The sequence below is a fragment of the Leopardus geoffroyi genome, chromosome A1, assembly GCF_018350155.1.
Source record: "Leopardus geoffroyi isolate Oge1 chromosome A1, O.geoffroyi_Oge1_pat1.0, whole genome shotgun sequence".
NCBI lineage: Eukaryota > Metazoa > Chordata > Mammalia > Carnivora > Felidae > Leopardus > Leopardus geoffroyi.
The window spans coordinates 155953205-155971424 of NC_059326.1; the positions used below are offsets into that span (position 1 = coordinate 155953205).

General features: G+C 33.7%; 1 protein-coding gene across 14 annotated transcripts in view; it reads right to left on the minus strand.

Moving 5' to 3' along the window:
• FAM172A (family with sequence similarity 172 member A) overlaps positions 1 to 18220 on the minus strand; it is a 441861-nt gene that overhangs the window by 335753 nt on the left and 87888 nt on the right. For 11 of the 14 annotated variants that reach the window (XM_045498178.1, XM_045498160.1, XM_045498112.1 and 8 more), the window contains one exon: positions 1081 to 1146. The exons of the other annotated variants lie outside the window; for them this stretch is intronic. In XM_045498178.1, the coding sequence (XP_045354134.1) occupies positions 1081 to 1146 (66 nt within the window). The remainder of the gene's footprint in view (positions 1 to 1080; positions 1147 to 18220) is intronic. 14 annotated transcript variants of the gene reach the window in all.

Consider the following 18220-nt stretch of genomic DNA (forward strand, 5'->3'; position numbering starts at 1 on the left):
TAGACTGAACAAAAGAAAGAAAAGTTTCCAAATAAATGAGGGTTAGTGTAGCTATTGCACAGAATGATATATTATTCACTAGTACATCACAAGCACTTGGAACAGTGCCCAGCACCTAAAAGACACTTAAACAAATATTTGTTGAATAAATGAATAAATGATTAGCATTGTGACCTAGCATTTTAGCTTACTTATGTAAAACTAAATATAAGATAGATTTTCCTTTTAAATATTGAAGTATGAATTAATTTGTGAGGATAAATATTATTAAGAAATCCTCAAACGCTCCAATTCATAGAGTAACATTATCCAAGGAATTTAAAAATCTTATGCAAAATTTCATGTAAACAAAGTAATTATATGCACAGTTTTGTGCCTTAAATTAATTATTCATTAAGCCTCCCAGATTTTTATATATCATAAAATCAGAGAGTTGTCAGCAATATCAAGGATCATGTAATCTAGTACCACCATCATTTCACATATAAGATAACTATTTCTTCAGTTTTGTGCTTACTATTTCAGGTTTTACATTAAAACACTTTTTTGCAAATTTGATACTGAGAACAAATCTCAAACCTTTTCACTATAAAATGGCAAAATGTACAAAATTTGAAAAGAATGCTCTGCAAAAGCCAGGAAGCATGAGGAATGAATTTGGGAATATCCAGAGGAAATAACATGGACATAAAAATATAAACAATCAAGAAATATTTAAAGAGATGGTGTATTTGTATTGCAACAATAAGTACCTTAGTTTACTTCAAATATGTAAGTAAAAATAAATTATATAAATTAAATGAGAACGGGCAGATGGGGTAGTCCTTTTAAATGCATCACCTTTTTCAAAAAAGTCTGGTTATTAGTATTTTTTGCCTCTACATTTAAAAGTACTACTTTCAAAGAACTATTGTGCACAATGATGCGGTATACAGATGTATTTAATATTATCATTATCAATATCAACATATTAGAACCTTAACATTTAAACTTACCACAGTTAAACTAATATAACCATTTTCTCCTGAATTGAAAACTAACTCATTTGGAAGTTTAAGCATTTTTAAAAACAGGACTTACTGGTATAGAGATTTTTTTCAAATTACAGTCCTTTTCCAGGAGCTCATATACATATTTCGTGATGATCTAGGTAGGGGGGGGAAAAAACACATTAAGATGTAATGTCATCCATTATCAAAACCACATGAATTATTATGTTATTACTCTGAATGAGTTTCTATCTTTGAATGTTTTCCCTCCAGTTTTACTGAGAAATAATTGACATGCATCTCTGTAAGTTAAGGCATTACAGCATGATGGTTTCATCTACATATACTGTGAGATGATTACAACAGGTTCAGCTAACCTCCAACTTCTCATGTAGATAAAACAAAAAGAAAATAAAGAACAAAAATTTTAAAAAGGAAAAAAACTTTCTCCTTGTGATGAGAACCCTTAGGATTTATTCTCTTAAAAACTCCTCTATGTATCCGACATAGTGATCATGTTGTACACTACATCCCTAGTACTTACTTATTTCATAACTGAAAAGTTTTGATACTAAATTTGGAGACTTCTTACTGATTACCTGTGATGGCATACTTCTTGCTGCTGTGTGAATAACTGTGAACCTTAATACTAAAATTTAGGGCCACTTAATATAAACTCACAAAAATATACAAGGACTTTCTGCTTTTCAAGGCAATACTCTGCTTTTTTCAGTGTTTCTAGAACCTATTTCCCTACAATTTCCATATAGGAATAGTATCTGATTTGTATTTCCATATAGGAATTTGTATCTTGACTAAATTCTAACACCTCTTTTGTATTTACTGAATCAAAAAGTAAAAGGTCAGAGGTATTCTAAACCAAAAAAAAAGGAAAATTATTCCAGAAAAATCTGGCACCAATTAGTATTATTGTTTGCAGCAGGCAGAAACACAGTTCCCCAAAGATGTCCACACTCTAACTCCGGAAACCTATTCATATTTTATGTTACATGGTAAAAGGAACTTTGCAGATATGATTAAGGTGAAGGACCAGAGATGGGGAGATTTTCCTGGATTATCCAAATTGGCCCAATCTAATCCTTTAACTCCTTAAAAGTGGAAGATCATAGAAGAAGAAAGGGATGTAAAGTGAAAAGACCTTGAATGGTCATTGCTGGTTTTGAAGTTGGAGGAAGGAGACCATAAACCAAATGTGGTGGCTTCTAAAAGGCACGATAACCTTTAAACAGCCAGTAAGAAAACAAGACCTCAGTTCTGTATTTACAAGGAACTGAATTCTGCCAACAACTCAAATAAGCAGTAAGTGGATTCTCTCCTAGAGCCTCCAAAAAGGAATATAGCCTGTGCATACCTTGATTTCAATCTGGTGACAATCATACTGGACCTCTGACCTACAGAAGTAGGAGGTAGTATATTTGTGTGGTTTTAAGCCATTGAATTTACAGTAATTTGTTACCGCAAAACTAGAAAGCTAATGTACTATTTCTATGAAGAACAGGAAAGAGAATGAGGAAAGAGATGCTGAGTAAAAGCAATGATTTAATAGATTTCAATGGTCATTATAAGGAGTGTCGTTCCCTCAAAAAAAAAAAAATCTTTAATCATCTATGCACAATATCTCAGAGGATAATTTTAGCAGCAACATAATTAAAAGTCAAATTTTATGAAGCAAAGTAAGAAGATGATTTTTTTTTTAGAAAATTAAGATGTCTTGAAGGAGGTCAAAATCCTTTCTTCTATGTATATGTATTAATTCATTTTGAAAGAGTATAGTAGATGCATGCTAGAACATCACTTCCTTGACTAATAATGATAATTTCAAACACTACAACACTCACTATACTAGAATGAGGCAGTAATTAATAGTTACTAATCAAATAGTATTCCCATATCTTAATGTAGTAGTTAAAATTGTGTTCATTATACTGTTACCCGAAGGCAGCAGTGTTGTAAACTGGAAAAAATAAACTAAAAATATGTAGGGTCAGACAAAAGTATGTATTAAGTCATATAATGCTCTGCCACTTCAAGAAAAATAACTAAATGAGATTAGCTAAAATGAGTAGCTTATAATTTCCAAAAATTTCCTATTACCTATGAATCACAAAAGATCCTTACATTTAAAGCAATAATAAAAACAATTAAACTTAGTTCAAACCCAAATGACTTCTACCACTAAGCAAAATACTTCAGAGACGTAATTTGAGAATTCAATAATTAAACTATTTCAGCAGTTCATACCTTAAGTCAATATGAAATACAATATTACAATTAATTCTCAACTTTCCTCTACACCATAATATAAAACAATTCAAACACTAGCTTAAGAATTGAAAACAGTAGGGGTACAGCCTTAAAGACAGAGTCTCTAAACTTTCATGAATTTTATTTCTAGGAGCCCTACTAGGTTCTCTCTGCGAAGACTACAGAAAAATCCCTTTCTGCTTCTAGCAGTGCAAAAGGGAAAAGTAATCATTTAAAAATATTCTAGACCTTTCTGTCTTCCTTAATAAGGCCTGCCCATAAGAGAAACTATTTTACCAGAGCCTAATTGACATGAGGGAAGGGAAATGCCCAATTGAGGCTCCCTAAAAGACTGAGACCTAATGAAGAATAGAATATTTCCTCCCACACCTCACTACATGATCCTCAGATCTGTAGTGTTCCTATAAAATAACAGGGAATTATAGCTAAAGAACTGTAGGAGTCACACCCTATTTAAGGTCTCTAGGAAAATTCAAAGAAAGAAGATAGAAACTAAGAAGAGGAAATTTTAGCCTTGGCCACGAGAGCTATATAGCAAATAGAAAAACAACCTAACTCTTAGCCAGATAAACATAAAACTTCAAACTAATGATCCACCTACCAAAGTTCCTTTTACCCAAAACAGCATGCCCAGCTTTCAACAAAAAATAACCAGCCATAATAAAAGACAAAAAGAAACAGTCTGAAGACATAAATCGAGCATCAGAACCAGACTCAGGGCAGAAAATTTGGAATTATCAGACTTAGAATTTAAAACAACTATGATTACATGCTGAAGAATTTACTGGAAAAAGTGGGCAATATAAAAGAATAGGTAAATATGTAAGCAGAGAGATGGAAACTCTATGAAAGAATAAAAAATAAATGCTAAATAAAAAACACACAACAAAAATAAAGAATGCCTTTCATGCACTCATCAATAAATTGGACATGGCTGAGGGGGAAAAAAAAAAAGAATCAGAGTTTCCAGATATGTCAATAGACAGTTCCAAAACAAAAATGTAAAGAGAAAAAAAACAATGAAAAAGTGGAACAGTTTATGTGAGTGGGACAATTGTAACAGGTTTAACATATGTATAATGGGAATACCAGAAGGAGGATAAAAAGAAAGGAATAAAAGAACTATGTGAAGTAAAATAATGGCTCAGAATTTCCCAAAGTTAATGACAGACACAAAACTACAGATCCAGGTAGTATAGAGAACTCCAAAAAAGATAAGTACCAAAAACAATAACTAGTTTTATCATATTAAAACTACACAAAACCAAATACAAAGAGAGTATCGGGAAAGAAGGTACACCAGGGACAAGGGGGATTCGGAGAAGTGGGGAATGTGGGGGAATTTAGCTACAGAAGAAAAAGGGTAAGAATTATATCACACTTCTCTTAGAAACAATGTAAGCAAGAGGACTGAAATATTGAGTGTTGAAAGAAAAAAACCCATCAATCTAAAATTCTGTATCCAATAAAATCATGCTTCAAAAATGAAAGAGAAATAGACTTTCTCAGACAAAAAAAAATTGAGGGAATTTTTTTGCAAGTAGAACCGCCTTGCAAAACACACTATAAGAAATTATTCAGAGGGAAAGAAAATTATATAGGTCAGAATGTACCTAAAGAAAGGAATAGTATGAGAGAAAGAATCAATAAAGGTAAAATATACTTTTTAAAGTTTTTTTATTCTTAATTGATCTAACAGATAACAGTTTGTGCAAAATAACAGCTAGAATGTATTTTGTGATTATAGCTTATAGAAAAGTAAAATGAATGACAGCAAGGTTATTAGTTACAGGAGGCAGAAACTGAGAACACTCTGTTATAAATACTGGCACTACCTGTGAAACAGTATGCTGTTACTTGAAAGAAACAGCAGAAAGAAAAAAATTACTACTGACAATTTTCCTGGATTTCTTTTAATTCCTAAGAAGAAGCCAGATATACAAAAATAAAACCACAATGGAAAAGATAGAAAAATAATTTTAAGACTATATATTCATGAAATTGATTGTTGGCTACCAAGAGAATAATGCTTTCTAAGGAATTAGAGTCTAACTTTTTCTAGCTCAGGGCTAATTGATCTAGAAACTAAACAAAGTTTTAACAAAGTGAGGAGGAATGATCAAAGAAATAGACCACAGAAGGAAGGAAAATGAAGTCTGATATACACTCTCAATGAGGTACTTCCAACAGAAAAGATATGTTCACTCTGCAATAAATTTACCTTAGAGATTTATTGAGCAATTGCTGTGTGTTTATAATGTATCTCATACATTTCAGCTTTATTTCTGATCCTTAAACAAGAAGTGAACGCTGGTACCCTTTACCACTACAAAAGCACTAAAATTATTCTGGCGGCGTGGGGGAGTACAGTGGGTGACACTAAGAAGCTACCCAGAATACATTTCAGACCCTTTTGGAACTGGACTTAAGAAATTAAGTGAGATGATAAACATATAAGACAAGAGATATGACTGGTTAAAAGAGAATTAATATAAATAATTAAGTGAAAATATAAAGTTCACTTTACTAAATTGTAAAGCGTCCGTTCTTTCTTACTCTGAAGAAAATCCTCTCATTAGCAACAAACTAAATTTGGCCTGATTGACTCACAGGAATAACAATTTTTATTTCACAACTTTATTAAAAATATAAGATAAAAACTTGTCTCTTGGGCTTATTAGGAGAGTAAGAACTTCAGCCCAAAACACAAAACGACAAACCTCATAAATTGTTAGTCATATATACCCCTAAAGAGAATAACTAAATGTTAAGAGTATCCTGATTTGAGGTGCAAAGGTAAATAAAATGAACTGAAAGAAAAATTCTGAAAGATTTAACTATATCTCTGCCTCCTGCAATCAAAGAAAACATCAGAAAATAGACTCCATAGGTTACCTACCTGAATTATGAATTAATAAAATTTGAATTCTAAAATGTTTTAAAAGGAATAGCTTTTATAGAGCCTTAGGCTAATCAACCTGGTAAAAATCTAGTTCTAAATGACAAAATGAAATTAAATGATTTTTACAGTAAAGCAACGGTTTACTCTCAGTTCCTACTTAACATAATAACGTACATGGTATTTTTATTAAATAGATATTTATAGAACAGTTGAAAACAGCTTAGTTCTACCTAAGCATCTCCTTTTAATATTATTCATTTAATTAGAAAGCTCTGATTTCACAAATAAGTCAAGAGAAGTCAGTGTAGAAGTGTGACTTATAAATGTATCACAAATGTAAAAAATGTTTGATATTATGAGGTTTTACCATATTGGAAGTTTGACAATATTTTGGAGAGAGAATTTTGCTTTTAACACAATCCATTCTAAATTATATCTATTATGTGTTACTCAGTTCCACTTCGCTTAATAAAAATAACACTTAAGAAGCTCCAAGGTGGGGATGTTTTGAGCAAGATGGCAGTGGACTAGGAGGACCCTAGGCTCATCTAGTCCCACAAACACAACTAGATAACTATCAAATCATCCTAAACACCCCAGATATTGATCTGAAGATTAACAGAGCAAACTTCACAATTAAAGGGAGAAAAGAGGCCACAATGAAGATGTGTGTTCATCAAAAGAAAAACAAAAAAAAAAAAAATTTTAATTAAGAATAAAAAACTCCATGGCTTTTAAGAAATCAGTCTTACTCATTTTGTTTCTAACAAATAAAGTGCAATTGGTAGGGAATTTTAGCTCTAAGCAATGATTTGACTTAGAACATGTCCCCAAAACAGAAAGTTAGAAATATTCAATGTAACTTTTACTTTTAGGGCTCAACAATGGATAGCTTTATTTGGGCATAAAATTCTAGATCAATAATTATTTTCTCTGGTATTTTCTGGTTTTCATAGTTGCAGTGAAAACTTCTGCTATAGGTCTAACTGAGCTTGCCGGTAATCAGGCTTCATTCTCTGGTTTCTTTTATAATGTTCTCTATGTCTTTCATGGACTTCAGATTCACTATCATGTCTAGGTGTGAATTTTGTCTTACTAACCTTCTTGAGGACTCAGTGTACTTCCTGAACCTTTCACCAATTCAGAATACTACCTCTTTAAGTCTTATTTCCTCTACTTGATTACATTCCTTGAGAATAAAGACTATAGCTTGCACTTGATTATACCTCACACAAAAGTGGGATTAGGTACCCAATAATCTTTTGTTGATTTTTATTTTTCTCTAATTATTCACTACTGAAATAGCAGAAACAAGCCTAAAAAAGAGAACCTTGTAACCCAGTTGACTACTCATTTATCCTCCCAATTCTTTCTGGGGATTTCTTAGTCTCATAAATTTCAGACTAAAATATTTGATACAATACACATGGTGTTCTCAGATTTTAAGGTGAAAAACAGTAGCTAATATGAATAAGATAGAGTTTAATTTGGGGTATTTTATAATATTTTATTTGCTGTTTATTTGCAAATATATTGCAGCTAAAATTCAGCATGGCTGATTCCAAAGCTAGTTTATGTTGTTTTGAGAGTGACTTTTACCACTAGGTAATTTGAGCATCTGTAGTACTTTTATTGTCAGAAACATTGAATGAAATACTACAGTTTCCAGAGTATGCCACTTCTACAGCCCCTCCAGCCTCAACTCCTTCTTAATTACTATCTCTACATCCTCATAGATATAAGATACCTAGTTACTTTATAGTGCTAACTGTAAGAGTGCAATTCAGCATCAGTTTCATGTTACTGGCCTAGGAACTGGGTAGGAGATTCTTGGCTACCTCTGAGAAAGTCATCTCCCTTCAGTTTTTGAGGTTGTGGTTTGGTGAATGCACTAAGAGCTTAGTAGAAAAAAATCACCTACAGTTCTCTACTTTCTAAGGTCTCATTATTCTGTCTTAGGGCTTCACCTGAGCTTTGATTAATTAAAAATTTCTTGATATCAGTATATGCACTTCTATTTGTTGCGTTGCATGTGTGTGTGTATCTCATATATTTTAATATGTATTTAAAATTTACAAATACAATAAAACCTTGGTTTATGAGCATAATTCATTGCGGAAACATGCTTGTAATCCAAAGCACTTGTATATCAAAGTGAATTTCCCCAGAAAAAATAATGGAAACTCAGATGATTCATTCCACAACCCAAAAAATATTCATATAAAAATGATTACAATACTGTAATATAATACAAAATAAAAAAGAAAATACAAAATATACAGAAAAATAAACAAATAACCTGCACTTACCCTTGAGAACCTTTGTGGCTGGTGTGAGGGAAATCAGAGAGAAGAGGGTTATTGTGTAGGATGCCTTTTACTATCACTAATGGATTCACTGCTATCTATTGGCTCGATGGAATCTTTTTCTTTTCTTGCAAGTTTAACAAGGAACCTATCCAATGACACTTGCTTTTGCCTCCTTTTGAGGATCATGGAAATGCAACATTGTATTGATGATTACCCACAATCCCGGAGAGAGAGAGAGAGAAGAACCACTGGCTCAGTTGTGATCATGTGACATTCAGCATCACATACTACTTATTATTGAAAGACATTGCTCGTTTATCTAAAGTTAAAATTAGAAATGTTTGCTCATCTTGCAGAACACATGCAGAACAAGTTACTCGTATATCTACGTGAGTGTATGCACACCCAAGCACATATACATACATATGTATATCTTATTTATTTTGATACTGACCTATCCACAGAGACTAAAAACTATCAATATACATATGCATGTATATGCACAGACACAAACACATTTGCTGAGAGACTAAGCAATGACAAAGCCACCAAGGCACAGATCTTGGTGTGTATGTGGCATATTTATGTATGTATACATATGTAAACATTTTTCTAATAAAAGTAAACAAAGCTCATGGGAGAGAGGGTTGATTCAGAAGCTTGGGCTTTATATGCCCTTCTCCATTAGAAGGAACCAAAAATCCTAAGAGAAGAGGTTGATTTGGGGTTTGGTGGACAGAAAATTGAAATCTGAAAAAAAGGGTTTTTTTTGTACCAAAAAGTAGGTTATACTGAAACAGCAATGAATAAATGTTAAAAGAACACAAAAAACTGCTTGACAAGAATCCTTCTGGCCAAATGTGGAATGATTTGGACGTTAGAATGATGACAGCAACAGAGTATACAGCTCACTGAATAAGAATCTATGAGTCTGTAATAATATAAAGAACTGAATGAATAAAGGAAATAAAAAAATAAAAAGCTCTTTTTATTATTATTTCTTATTTAGAGAGAGAGAGAGAGAGAGAGAGCGAGCATATGCAAGGTGGGGAAAAGGCCAGAGGGAGAGAGAGAATTTTAAGCAGACTCTACACTCACCATGGCGTGTGGAGCCTAATGTGGGTCTTCATCCCACGACCCTGGGATCACAACCTGAGCTGAAATCAAGATTGGACACCCAACTGACTCAGCCACTTAAAAGAAAGCTCTTTTCTTGTGTAGAATGCCAACTAACATATATAGGAGAAATCATGGAAATTAAAAAACATCAGTAGATGCTAAAATTAATAGGTCAAAGTTTCATAAAGAAGATAGTCTCAAGTATCTGTCCAAAAAGTACTTATTTACAGAGAGAAAAATGATAATAACATATGGTATGATCTAATAGACATCACGAGTATCAGAGCAACCAAAACACAAATGTACTCTTTTTTTAAAAATTTGAATATAGTTGGCATATAATATTAGTATCAGGTGTACAGCATAGTGATTCAACATTTATATATATTTTGAAATGTTCAGCACAATGTCTACTCAACATCTGTCACCGTATAATGTTACTACAAGATTACTGACTATATTCATTCATTCAAAATCATGCACTCTTGATATCATACACGCAGGACAAAAAGTCACTTCCAGGGTACCTCTGTCAAAAATGCATAATCTGAATGTAATCATGAGAATACATATGACAGCCTGAACTCTTCAAAAAAATATCAACGTCAAGTAATATAAAGAAAGGCTAAAGAATGATTCCATAGTAAAAGAGAATAAAGGGACATAACAATTAAATGCAGTGTGCAAACCTGGATTTGATCCTGGACTTGAAAATTAGCTATCAAGTACATTATATAACAACTAGCAAAATTTAAACACAGCCTGTAGACTGCATTATACTGAATCAAAACAAAAAAATTCCCGGGGCGCCTGGGTGGCTCAACTCGTCAAGCATGTGACTTCAGCTCAGGTCATGATCTCACGATTTGTGGGTTCTAGCCTTGCCTGGGGCTCTGTGCTGACAGCTCAGAGCCTGGATCCTGCTTCGGATTCTGTGTCTCCCTCTCTCTCTGTTCCTCCTCTGCTCATGCTCTCTCTCTCAAAAATAAATAAACTTAAAATAAAAAATTTCCTGATTCTGCTAATTGCACTGTAGTTATCAAGAGAATGTCCTTGTTCTTTGAAAACATACACAAATGTATTACTAGTAAAAGGGCATGATGTTTCCAACTTACTCTCAAATGGTTCAGAAAAATAATTATATAATATATAATATACATGATTCCTTATAATCATGCAACTTTTCTGTAAGTGTGAAATTATATCAAAACACAAAGCTATTTTAAAATTTCCCAAACTGTTCATATTCCTACTTCAGGTGCTACTGACACTGCATCTATTTTCACAAGTATTTCAACTGAAATGTGGCAGATGACAAATAGGATAACAACAATTTGCTTTCATTAAAACATTTTAATTTCTTGAAATGTTATGACAAGACCACAACTATACTATATGGGGATAATTTTCATCCATTACTGCTTGTCAAAATCAAGGACTCAATGGAGTAAGTCTTAAGAGTTTGCTAAGTTTGTGCCACTGCTTATCTCCCACCTCAATTTCTAAAATTCTGTTAACTTCCCCCATTATTCTTTAAACTCAATTCAAATGCTGCCTCTTACTTGAAGTTCTCACTTATTCTGCCAATGAACTCTACCATTCTAATGAAATTTAGTGTTCCATTTTGATTATCTCACATTCTCATTTGCCCACTGAAGTGAGCACCTTAAAAGCAAGAATTATAACCTACTCTACTTTATCATAGCATCAACCACAGGGTAGATGAGCAATATAACAACAATGAAAGAATGAAAAATGATTGGTAGTGATTGCAAACATGTGACTCTTCAGTTTGTCAAGAACCAAAAGAAATACAGGACAGGTGAAAATCTGCATATAACTCAAAAGCTGAACTGATATTCGCCTACTATTGACTGGAAGCCTTGCCAATAAGTAACACAGTCAGTTAAATAACCCATATTTTGTTATATATATTTTGTACTGTATTCTTACAATAAATTTAGCTAGAGAAGAGAGAATGTTATTAAGGAAATCATAAGGAAGAGAAACTACATTTACAGTACTGTAATGTATTCATTAAACAAAAAAATCTGTGGTGGATTCGCACAGTTCAAGACCTGTGTTATTCAAGGGCCAACTGTATTATACTGGGACTCAAAATCATTTAAAATAAAGATCTGACCAGTAAGTCACCTAACGGTTTAGAAAACAACAAAAACTTTTCTCTCTTAATATCCCATTTATCACAACTCTACATTCCCTCCTAGCTCCCTCCTAGGGAGGAAGGAAAAGATGGAGGCAGGGAGGGGTGGAGAGGAGGGAGAGATAGAAGCAGAAGGGACTAGGGAAAAAGGAGGAAGAGAAAAAAACATAAAATTTCTTAGTAGTTAAAGTTTAATATTATTCAATAATGTCAGTTTGGTTAGACCTACAAGGGTTCCTCTCACATCTTTACATTAAAGAGACTATGGATGGCAATGAGTTCTATGGAATGAACTAAAGTATATTTACCTCAGGTGCATATCCTCTTAAGTCATAACTATCTCTTAAATTTCACTAAAACTGTCTTCATCTGATTGCTATTTTTCCTCTTAAAAGCTTTTATACTTCATTGTCAGTGGGCACATTCTAATCTTTAGTCCTTTAAGGTAACTGCTTTTTCAGCATATCTTTGAAATAAAATTCATTTCTCCAACTTTCCATTAGCATTCTCTGGAGTTCTAGTCTGTATGCCCAGCTTTCCTTCATTTAGATTAGCTTCAGCTCAGATGCTCTCACATTTTCCTTTTACCCCTTCTACAGAAGAGTCGTCCTTATTTTCATATTTTCCCCAATAACCGGATTCTTAAATACCTTAAAGAGCAACAGATTTGTAAATGTACCAACTGATATCTCCTCCTAGAGATTTCACGGGCACCTCAAACTGACTATGTTCAAAGTAAATCCATCTATACATATCCAAACTTATTTTCCTCTAGTACATTCATCAACTCCATAAATGGCACCACCATCCACCTAACTGCTCAAGCTGGAAGCCTAGAAATCTTCAGTCCTTCTCCTTCATCCTCTGCTTACAATCAATCAAGTCCCTCAAGCTAAAACTTGAAGACCTCCACATTTCCTCATTCTACTCTCACCATTCTAGTCCAATGTAGTCTACCAAAAGGTATATCCCTTCCTTAATTAGTTCTGTATCTCCCTTCTGCTATACTTAATAACTACTCCCTTCTAATCCTATTTACTGTTGGCAGGCATATTTCTCATTTAAAAATGCAAATCTATGGGGCGCCTGGGTGGCGCAGTCGGTTAAGCGTCCGACTTCAGCCAGGTCACGATCTCGCGGTCCGTGAGTTCGAGCCCCGCGTCAGGCTCTGGGCTGATGGCTCAGAGCCTGGAGCCTGTTTCCGGTTCTGTGTCTCCCTCTCTCTCTGCCCCTCCCCCGTTCATGCTCTGTCTCTCTCTGTCCCAAAAAAAAAAATAAATAAAAACGTTAAAAAAAGAAATGTCGTTTAAAAATGCAAATCTGGGAGCACCTGGCTGCCTCAGTCAGTAGAGCACATGACTCTTGATTTCGGGGTCCTGGATATGAACCCCACATTGGATGCGGGGCCTACTTAAAAAGAATAAACAAATATTTAAAAATGCAAATCAGATGACTTCCCAGTGCTATTAGGGTAAGACCCCAATCCTTAGATTGTGCAACAACCTGTCTGATCTGGTACTGCCTACTTCTCAAGTTTCATTTACACTACTCTCTTTCCTCATTTTCTGTCTTATGTAGCCACAGGATTCTTCTGAATTCTCAGGATCTTTTCCAAGTCACAACCTTTGCAAACAATGTGGCTTTGCTTGGAATGGTCTTCCTATTCTTTGCTTATTTAGTTTAACATCTTCCTTCCCTGGCCCCCAAACTACCCATACAGGTAAGAATCATGCATTCCTCTTTCCTAACACTTATATCATTAATGATGTTTTTCCCAAAATATATCTTTGCCATTAGATTTGGAGCTTTGGAAGAGGAGCAACTACATATATTTGTCTCAGGCTGAATATCTAAAGCCTAACTCATGTAACGGAAACTGAATTATTTTTTGAGTCAACAGCAATAATAATAGCAAACACTCAAACTAACACTCACAGTAACCTAAGTTCCTTTAATAAATCTTTATTCCTGTAATCTTCACAGGAACTCTATAGAGTAAAGAAGGAAACCAAAGCTTTAACAAGGTTATGTAAGCTACCCATGGTCACATAGCTAAATAAGTTTTGGAGTCTGTATTCAAACTTACGGAATCTGCCTGCCCTAAAGTCTAGAATCTAGTCTGACTTTATATGATACACTGCATGTCCTATGTTACAAAGTCAATAAAGATGTTAAGAGAGAGTGTGATGTAAAACTGAAGTTAAAAGGTTTTAGTAACCTAATACCAGCAGGTAAGAACAGAAACACAAAAGGATGTTTAAAGTGGTGTAAGTCTCTGTGACAGGTAAAATAAAAGTAATTTTAATTGTTTAAATTAGACATTCTTTTTTTTTTTTTTTTTTACATTCACTTAGATGTTTTATTTTTTATGGTGATTTTATTTTTTTCCCCTTTTTTAAAGTTAACTTTTTGTTAGTTAACATACAGTACAATATTGGTGACAGGAACAGAATTCAGCAATTCATCACTTACATACAACACCCAGGGCTGCCATCCTTAGTACCCATCACCCATCCAGTCCATCCCCCACCAACCTCCCTCCATCAACCCTGTTTGTTGTCTGTCTTTTTAAGAGTCTCTTATGGTTTGTTTCCCTCTCTTTTCTCCTGCCCCTCCCAACTTCACATATGTTCATCTGTTTTGTTTTTAAATTCCACACACGAGTGAAATCACATGGTATATTAGTCCTTCTCTGATTGACTTATTTCACTTGCATAATACATTCTAGCTTCATCCAAGTCATTGCAAATGGTAAGATTTCATTTTTTGATGGGTGAGTAATACTCCATTGTATACCACATGTTCTTTATCCATTCATCTGATGATGGACATTTGGGCTCTCACCATAGTTTGGCTATTGTTGATAATGCTGCTATAAACATTGGGGTACAAGTACCCCTCTGAACCTGTTATTTGTATCTTTTGGGTAAATACCTAACAGTGCAATTGCTAGATCATAGGGTAGTTCTATTTTTAATTTCTTGAGGAATTTCCATACTGTTCTCCAGAGTGGCTGCACCAGTTTGCATTCCCACCAACAGTGCAAGAGGGTTTCCCTTTCTCCTCATCATCGCCAACACCTATTGTTTCTTGTGTGGAGTCCCAGAAAATGAATAGAGAGAAAAAGGAGCAGAAGGTTTATAAGAGCAAATTATAGCTGAAAAATTCCATCGTTTGGTGAAAGACACAGACATCAAAATCCAAGAAGCACAGATAACTCCCATCAAATTCAACAAACCACTTATGAAAGAGACTGAAGAGGACACCAAGAAATAGAAAAACATCCCATGTTCATGGACGGGAAGAACAAACATTGTTAAAATGTTTTATTTGAAGACAAACTGTGGTAAATTAAGGATGCCTATTGTAAACCCTAGGGCAATCAACAGTGAAGTCAAACAAAGGGGCAGAGTTAATAGCCAAAAGGAGGTAAAATGGATTAGTACCCAAAACACAATATATTAAGTTAGATTTATTACTTTATTTTTTATTATTTTTTAATGTTTGTTTACTTGTGAGAGAGACAGAGTGTGAGAAGGGGAAGGGCAGAGCAACAGGAAGACACAGAATCTGAAGCAAGCTCCATGCTCTGAGCTGTCAGCACAGAGCCCAACACGGGGCTCGAAGCCACAAACCAAGAGATCATGACCTGAGCTGAATGAAGTCGGACACTTAACCGACTGAGCCACCCAGGTGCCCCTAGAGTTATTACTTTTAGCTAAGGTTTTTCTTAAGATTGAAAGGATGAATTTCTAAAGAAGTCTCTAATATACACTAGTCATTTGCCTACTTCTTTTTGTATAGACATTAATTATACAGTTTCTCCATGTATGAAAACTAAGGGGACTCAGAATAAAGGCATTCTAGAAATTCAATAAAGACCATTCTGCCAAAAAAAAGTCATAGATTCCTACTTAGACAAAATACAGTATTCTTTACAAACCCAAATGTTAATTTTTATCAGTCAGAATGACAATATCAAAAGAATAGGAATGAAAATTTAAATTAAGCCTCAGAGGTAAATCTTTTCTCAGAGTATGAGAATATAACCGTTTCAAATACAATTCAAGACATTTTAAAAGTAGATTTCATTCTGGGAAAGATCTAGCATCAAAAAAATGTTCCTACTTCTAAAAACCATGTAAGAAACTAAAACACCTTTCCAATGATCCCTAAACAGTTTCAAAAAGTAAACTCTAAAGGATTATATATTAATTTAATGAGTACATGCTAAAGAGATTAGTTGTCAATAAAATACAAAACTTCTTAAACTGAAAAAATATCTTGTATCTTGGCTTGTTAAAAGCAAATGAACTAAAAAAAAATATCTTGAATATATAATATGTAATTTCAGTAATATCTGAAAGCTATTTTATTATATAAAATATTTTGCTTTGGAGAGCCTTACCAGCTGGTACCATTTGCCCAGAGAGACAGCTGTTTTTTAGTTTTCCTATCTCAGCACGTTTCCAACTGTCAGTTCTAACTGTATGCAATCCCATAGTGACAGAATACTTTAAGAGAAATGGCTCATTAACTGTGAATCTACGAAGTCCACTCTCTTCAGTGAATTCAAATTAAATCCACAGACTTGCTAGCTCATAAGAGAATTCCCCATACATCTTTTGTTGTTCTATTGCACTGTTGACTCAAAGTAAAATATTCACACCATCTACTATAAAATATTTTGCTCAGTCCTATAAATGCACTAATATAAAAAATGTTAGTGAAAGTATATCTTCAAAAATCATGAATTAAAGAGCTATTTTAATAATATAAACATTTCCCAATTCTATTACAATGTAAGTAGTTTACAATTTTGCAGAGAGAGTACTGTGGACAGTAAAGCCCAAATGTGAAATGTATAATAGGTGCTTAGAAAATTCCCAGTAACAACTCTAAGAGGAGAGAGATATTAAAAGGAAAGAAATAAATAGGATATCTCTTTATTATCTTATAGACTGCATTAATTCCTGACTAAATCTTTCACCTCTTGTCTGTGCCAAGTTTATCTGCCAGCTGTTTTTACTTCCCAGTTGTCAATACTCACACTGTATTTTTCTTTAATATTTCTACCAAATCAACCATTACCAAACATCAGTTGTTTGAGCAAGTTGTCAAGCTCCAGAAGATATCGGGTTCAGCCATACTAGGTTTTAGCCAACAAACGTTTTATCAGACACACTACTTGTGCCCCTGAGTTGATTTTAACATTAGCATAGCACAAATAACAGTTTCTAGGAGCTAGATGGGAAATCAGTATAAATGAACACTAAATACGTTTTCTAAGTACCCGGGGAGAGCTTCAACTAGTTATTCTGCATTCAGTGAGATATTTCAGGACCCTAACCAAACCTCAAAAATACACAAAATCTTTTCACATAGTATACTCTACATACTTTGTAGCAATCAAAACCCAAATTTAATCTTAGGTTTGCAAAACCTATTATCTGTAAACATTTTCAAAACCTAGTCTTCCCTTTTCCAAGTTATATCTGTTCTAACTCCTAGACAAAGTTACTCTAGAAAAAGGAGTTCAAATGCCCTTGAAATATATCACTTTCTAATTCAAGATTTGATAATCTCATGTAATCAATGAACCTGTGCCTCAGACTATTTCACCTGTAAAAACTGGACAGACACAACTTTCAGCAACTAGAAAATATTTTTAACCGACTTATAGTCAATGACTTACGCTATTTTTTGCTCAGGTATTCTCTACAACTTTGAATATTGTTATACTGACCCCAAATACTCATTCTGAATAAATTAAGTTCCAGAATCCTGTCTAAATTCTATTATCACACTGCAAAATAATCAGAATGCCTCTGCTCTGATCAAACAGTTCACAAATGCCCAAGAAGAGTTCTCAATAGTGTATGTATCTGTATACACACATACGCTTACATATATGAATATGGATATGTGTAGATGCATGAGTGCATTCCCAAAGGAAAAGAGGTTCAAGAAACAATTTGTGCAGTCTTTTCTTTAAAAATTGGAAAAAAAAACCTGACAAATTCATGAAGAAGAATAAAATAAAGAGTGTAATGAGAAGTCCCATCTGCCTATGACATAATAGCCAAGCATGATTTTTTAGAATCTTTTTCCTTTAACTAATTTAACAAAATGTTCTTAAAACCTAGAGAGTATTGAGATGGGGTGGGGGTATCAATTAGCATATATTTTGGAAGTCAAATATAGTTTATTGGTAATAGAACTTACCCTAATTTTCATTTCTATTATTTCTAAAATCCTAATCAATTTTGTGGAAAAGAAGAAAGTAAAAAGATGTACAAGCTTACAGTATATCCATTCTTCTTCTGGCTCATGAAAGATATATTTGTAAAATATTTGTATATAAAAAGATCCCTATATATGTTGCAAACTACATTTCATGCAATATATACTCTGCATTAAATATCTACCTGAATAAAGATTTTTTTCCCAG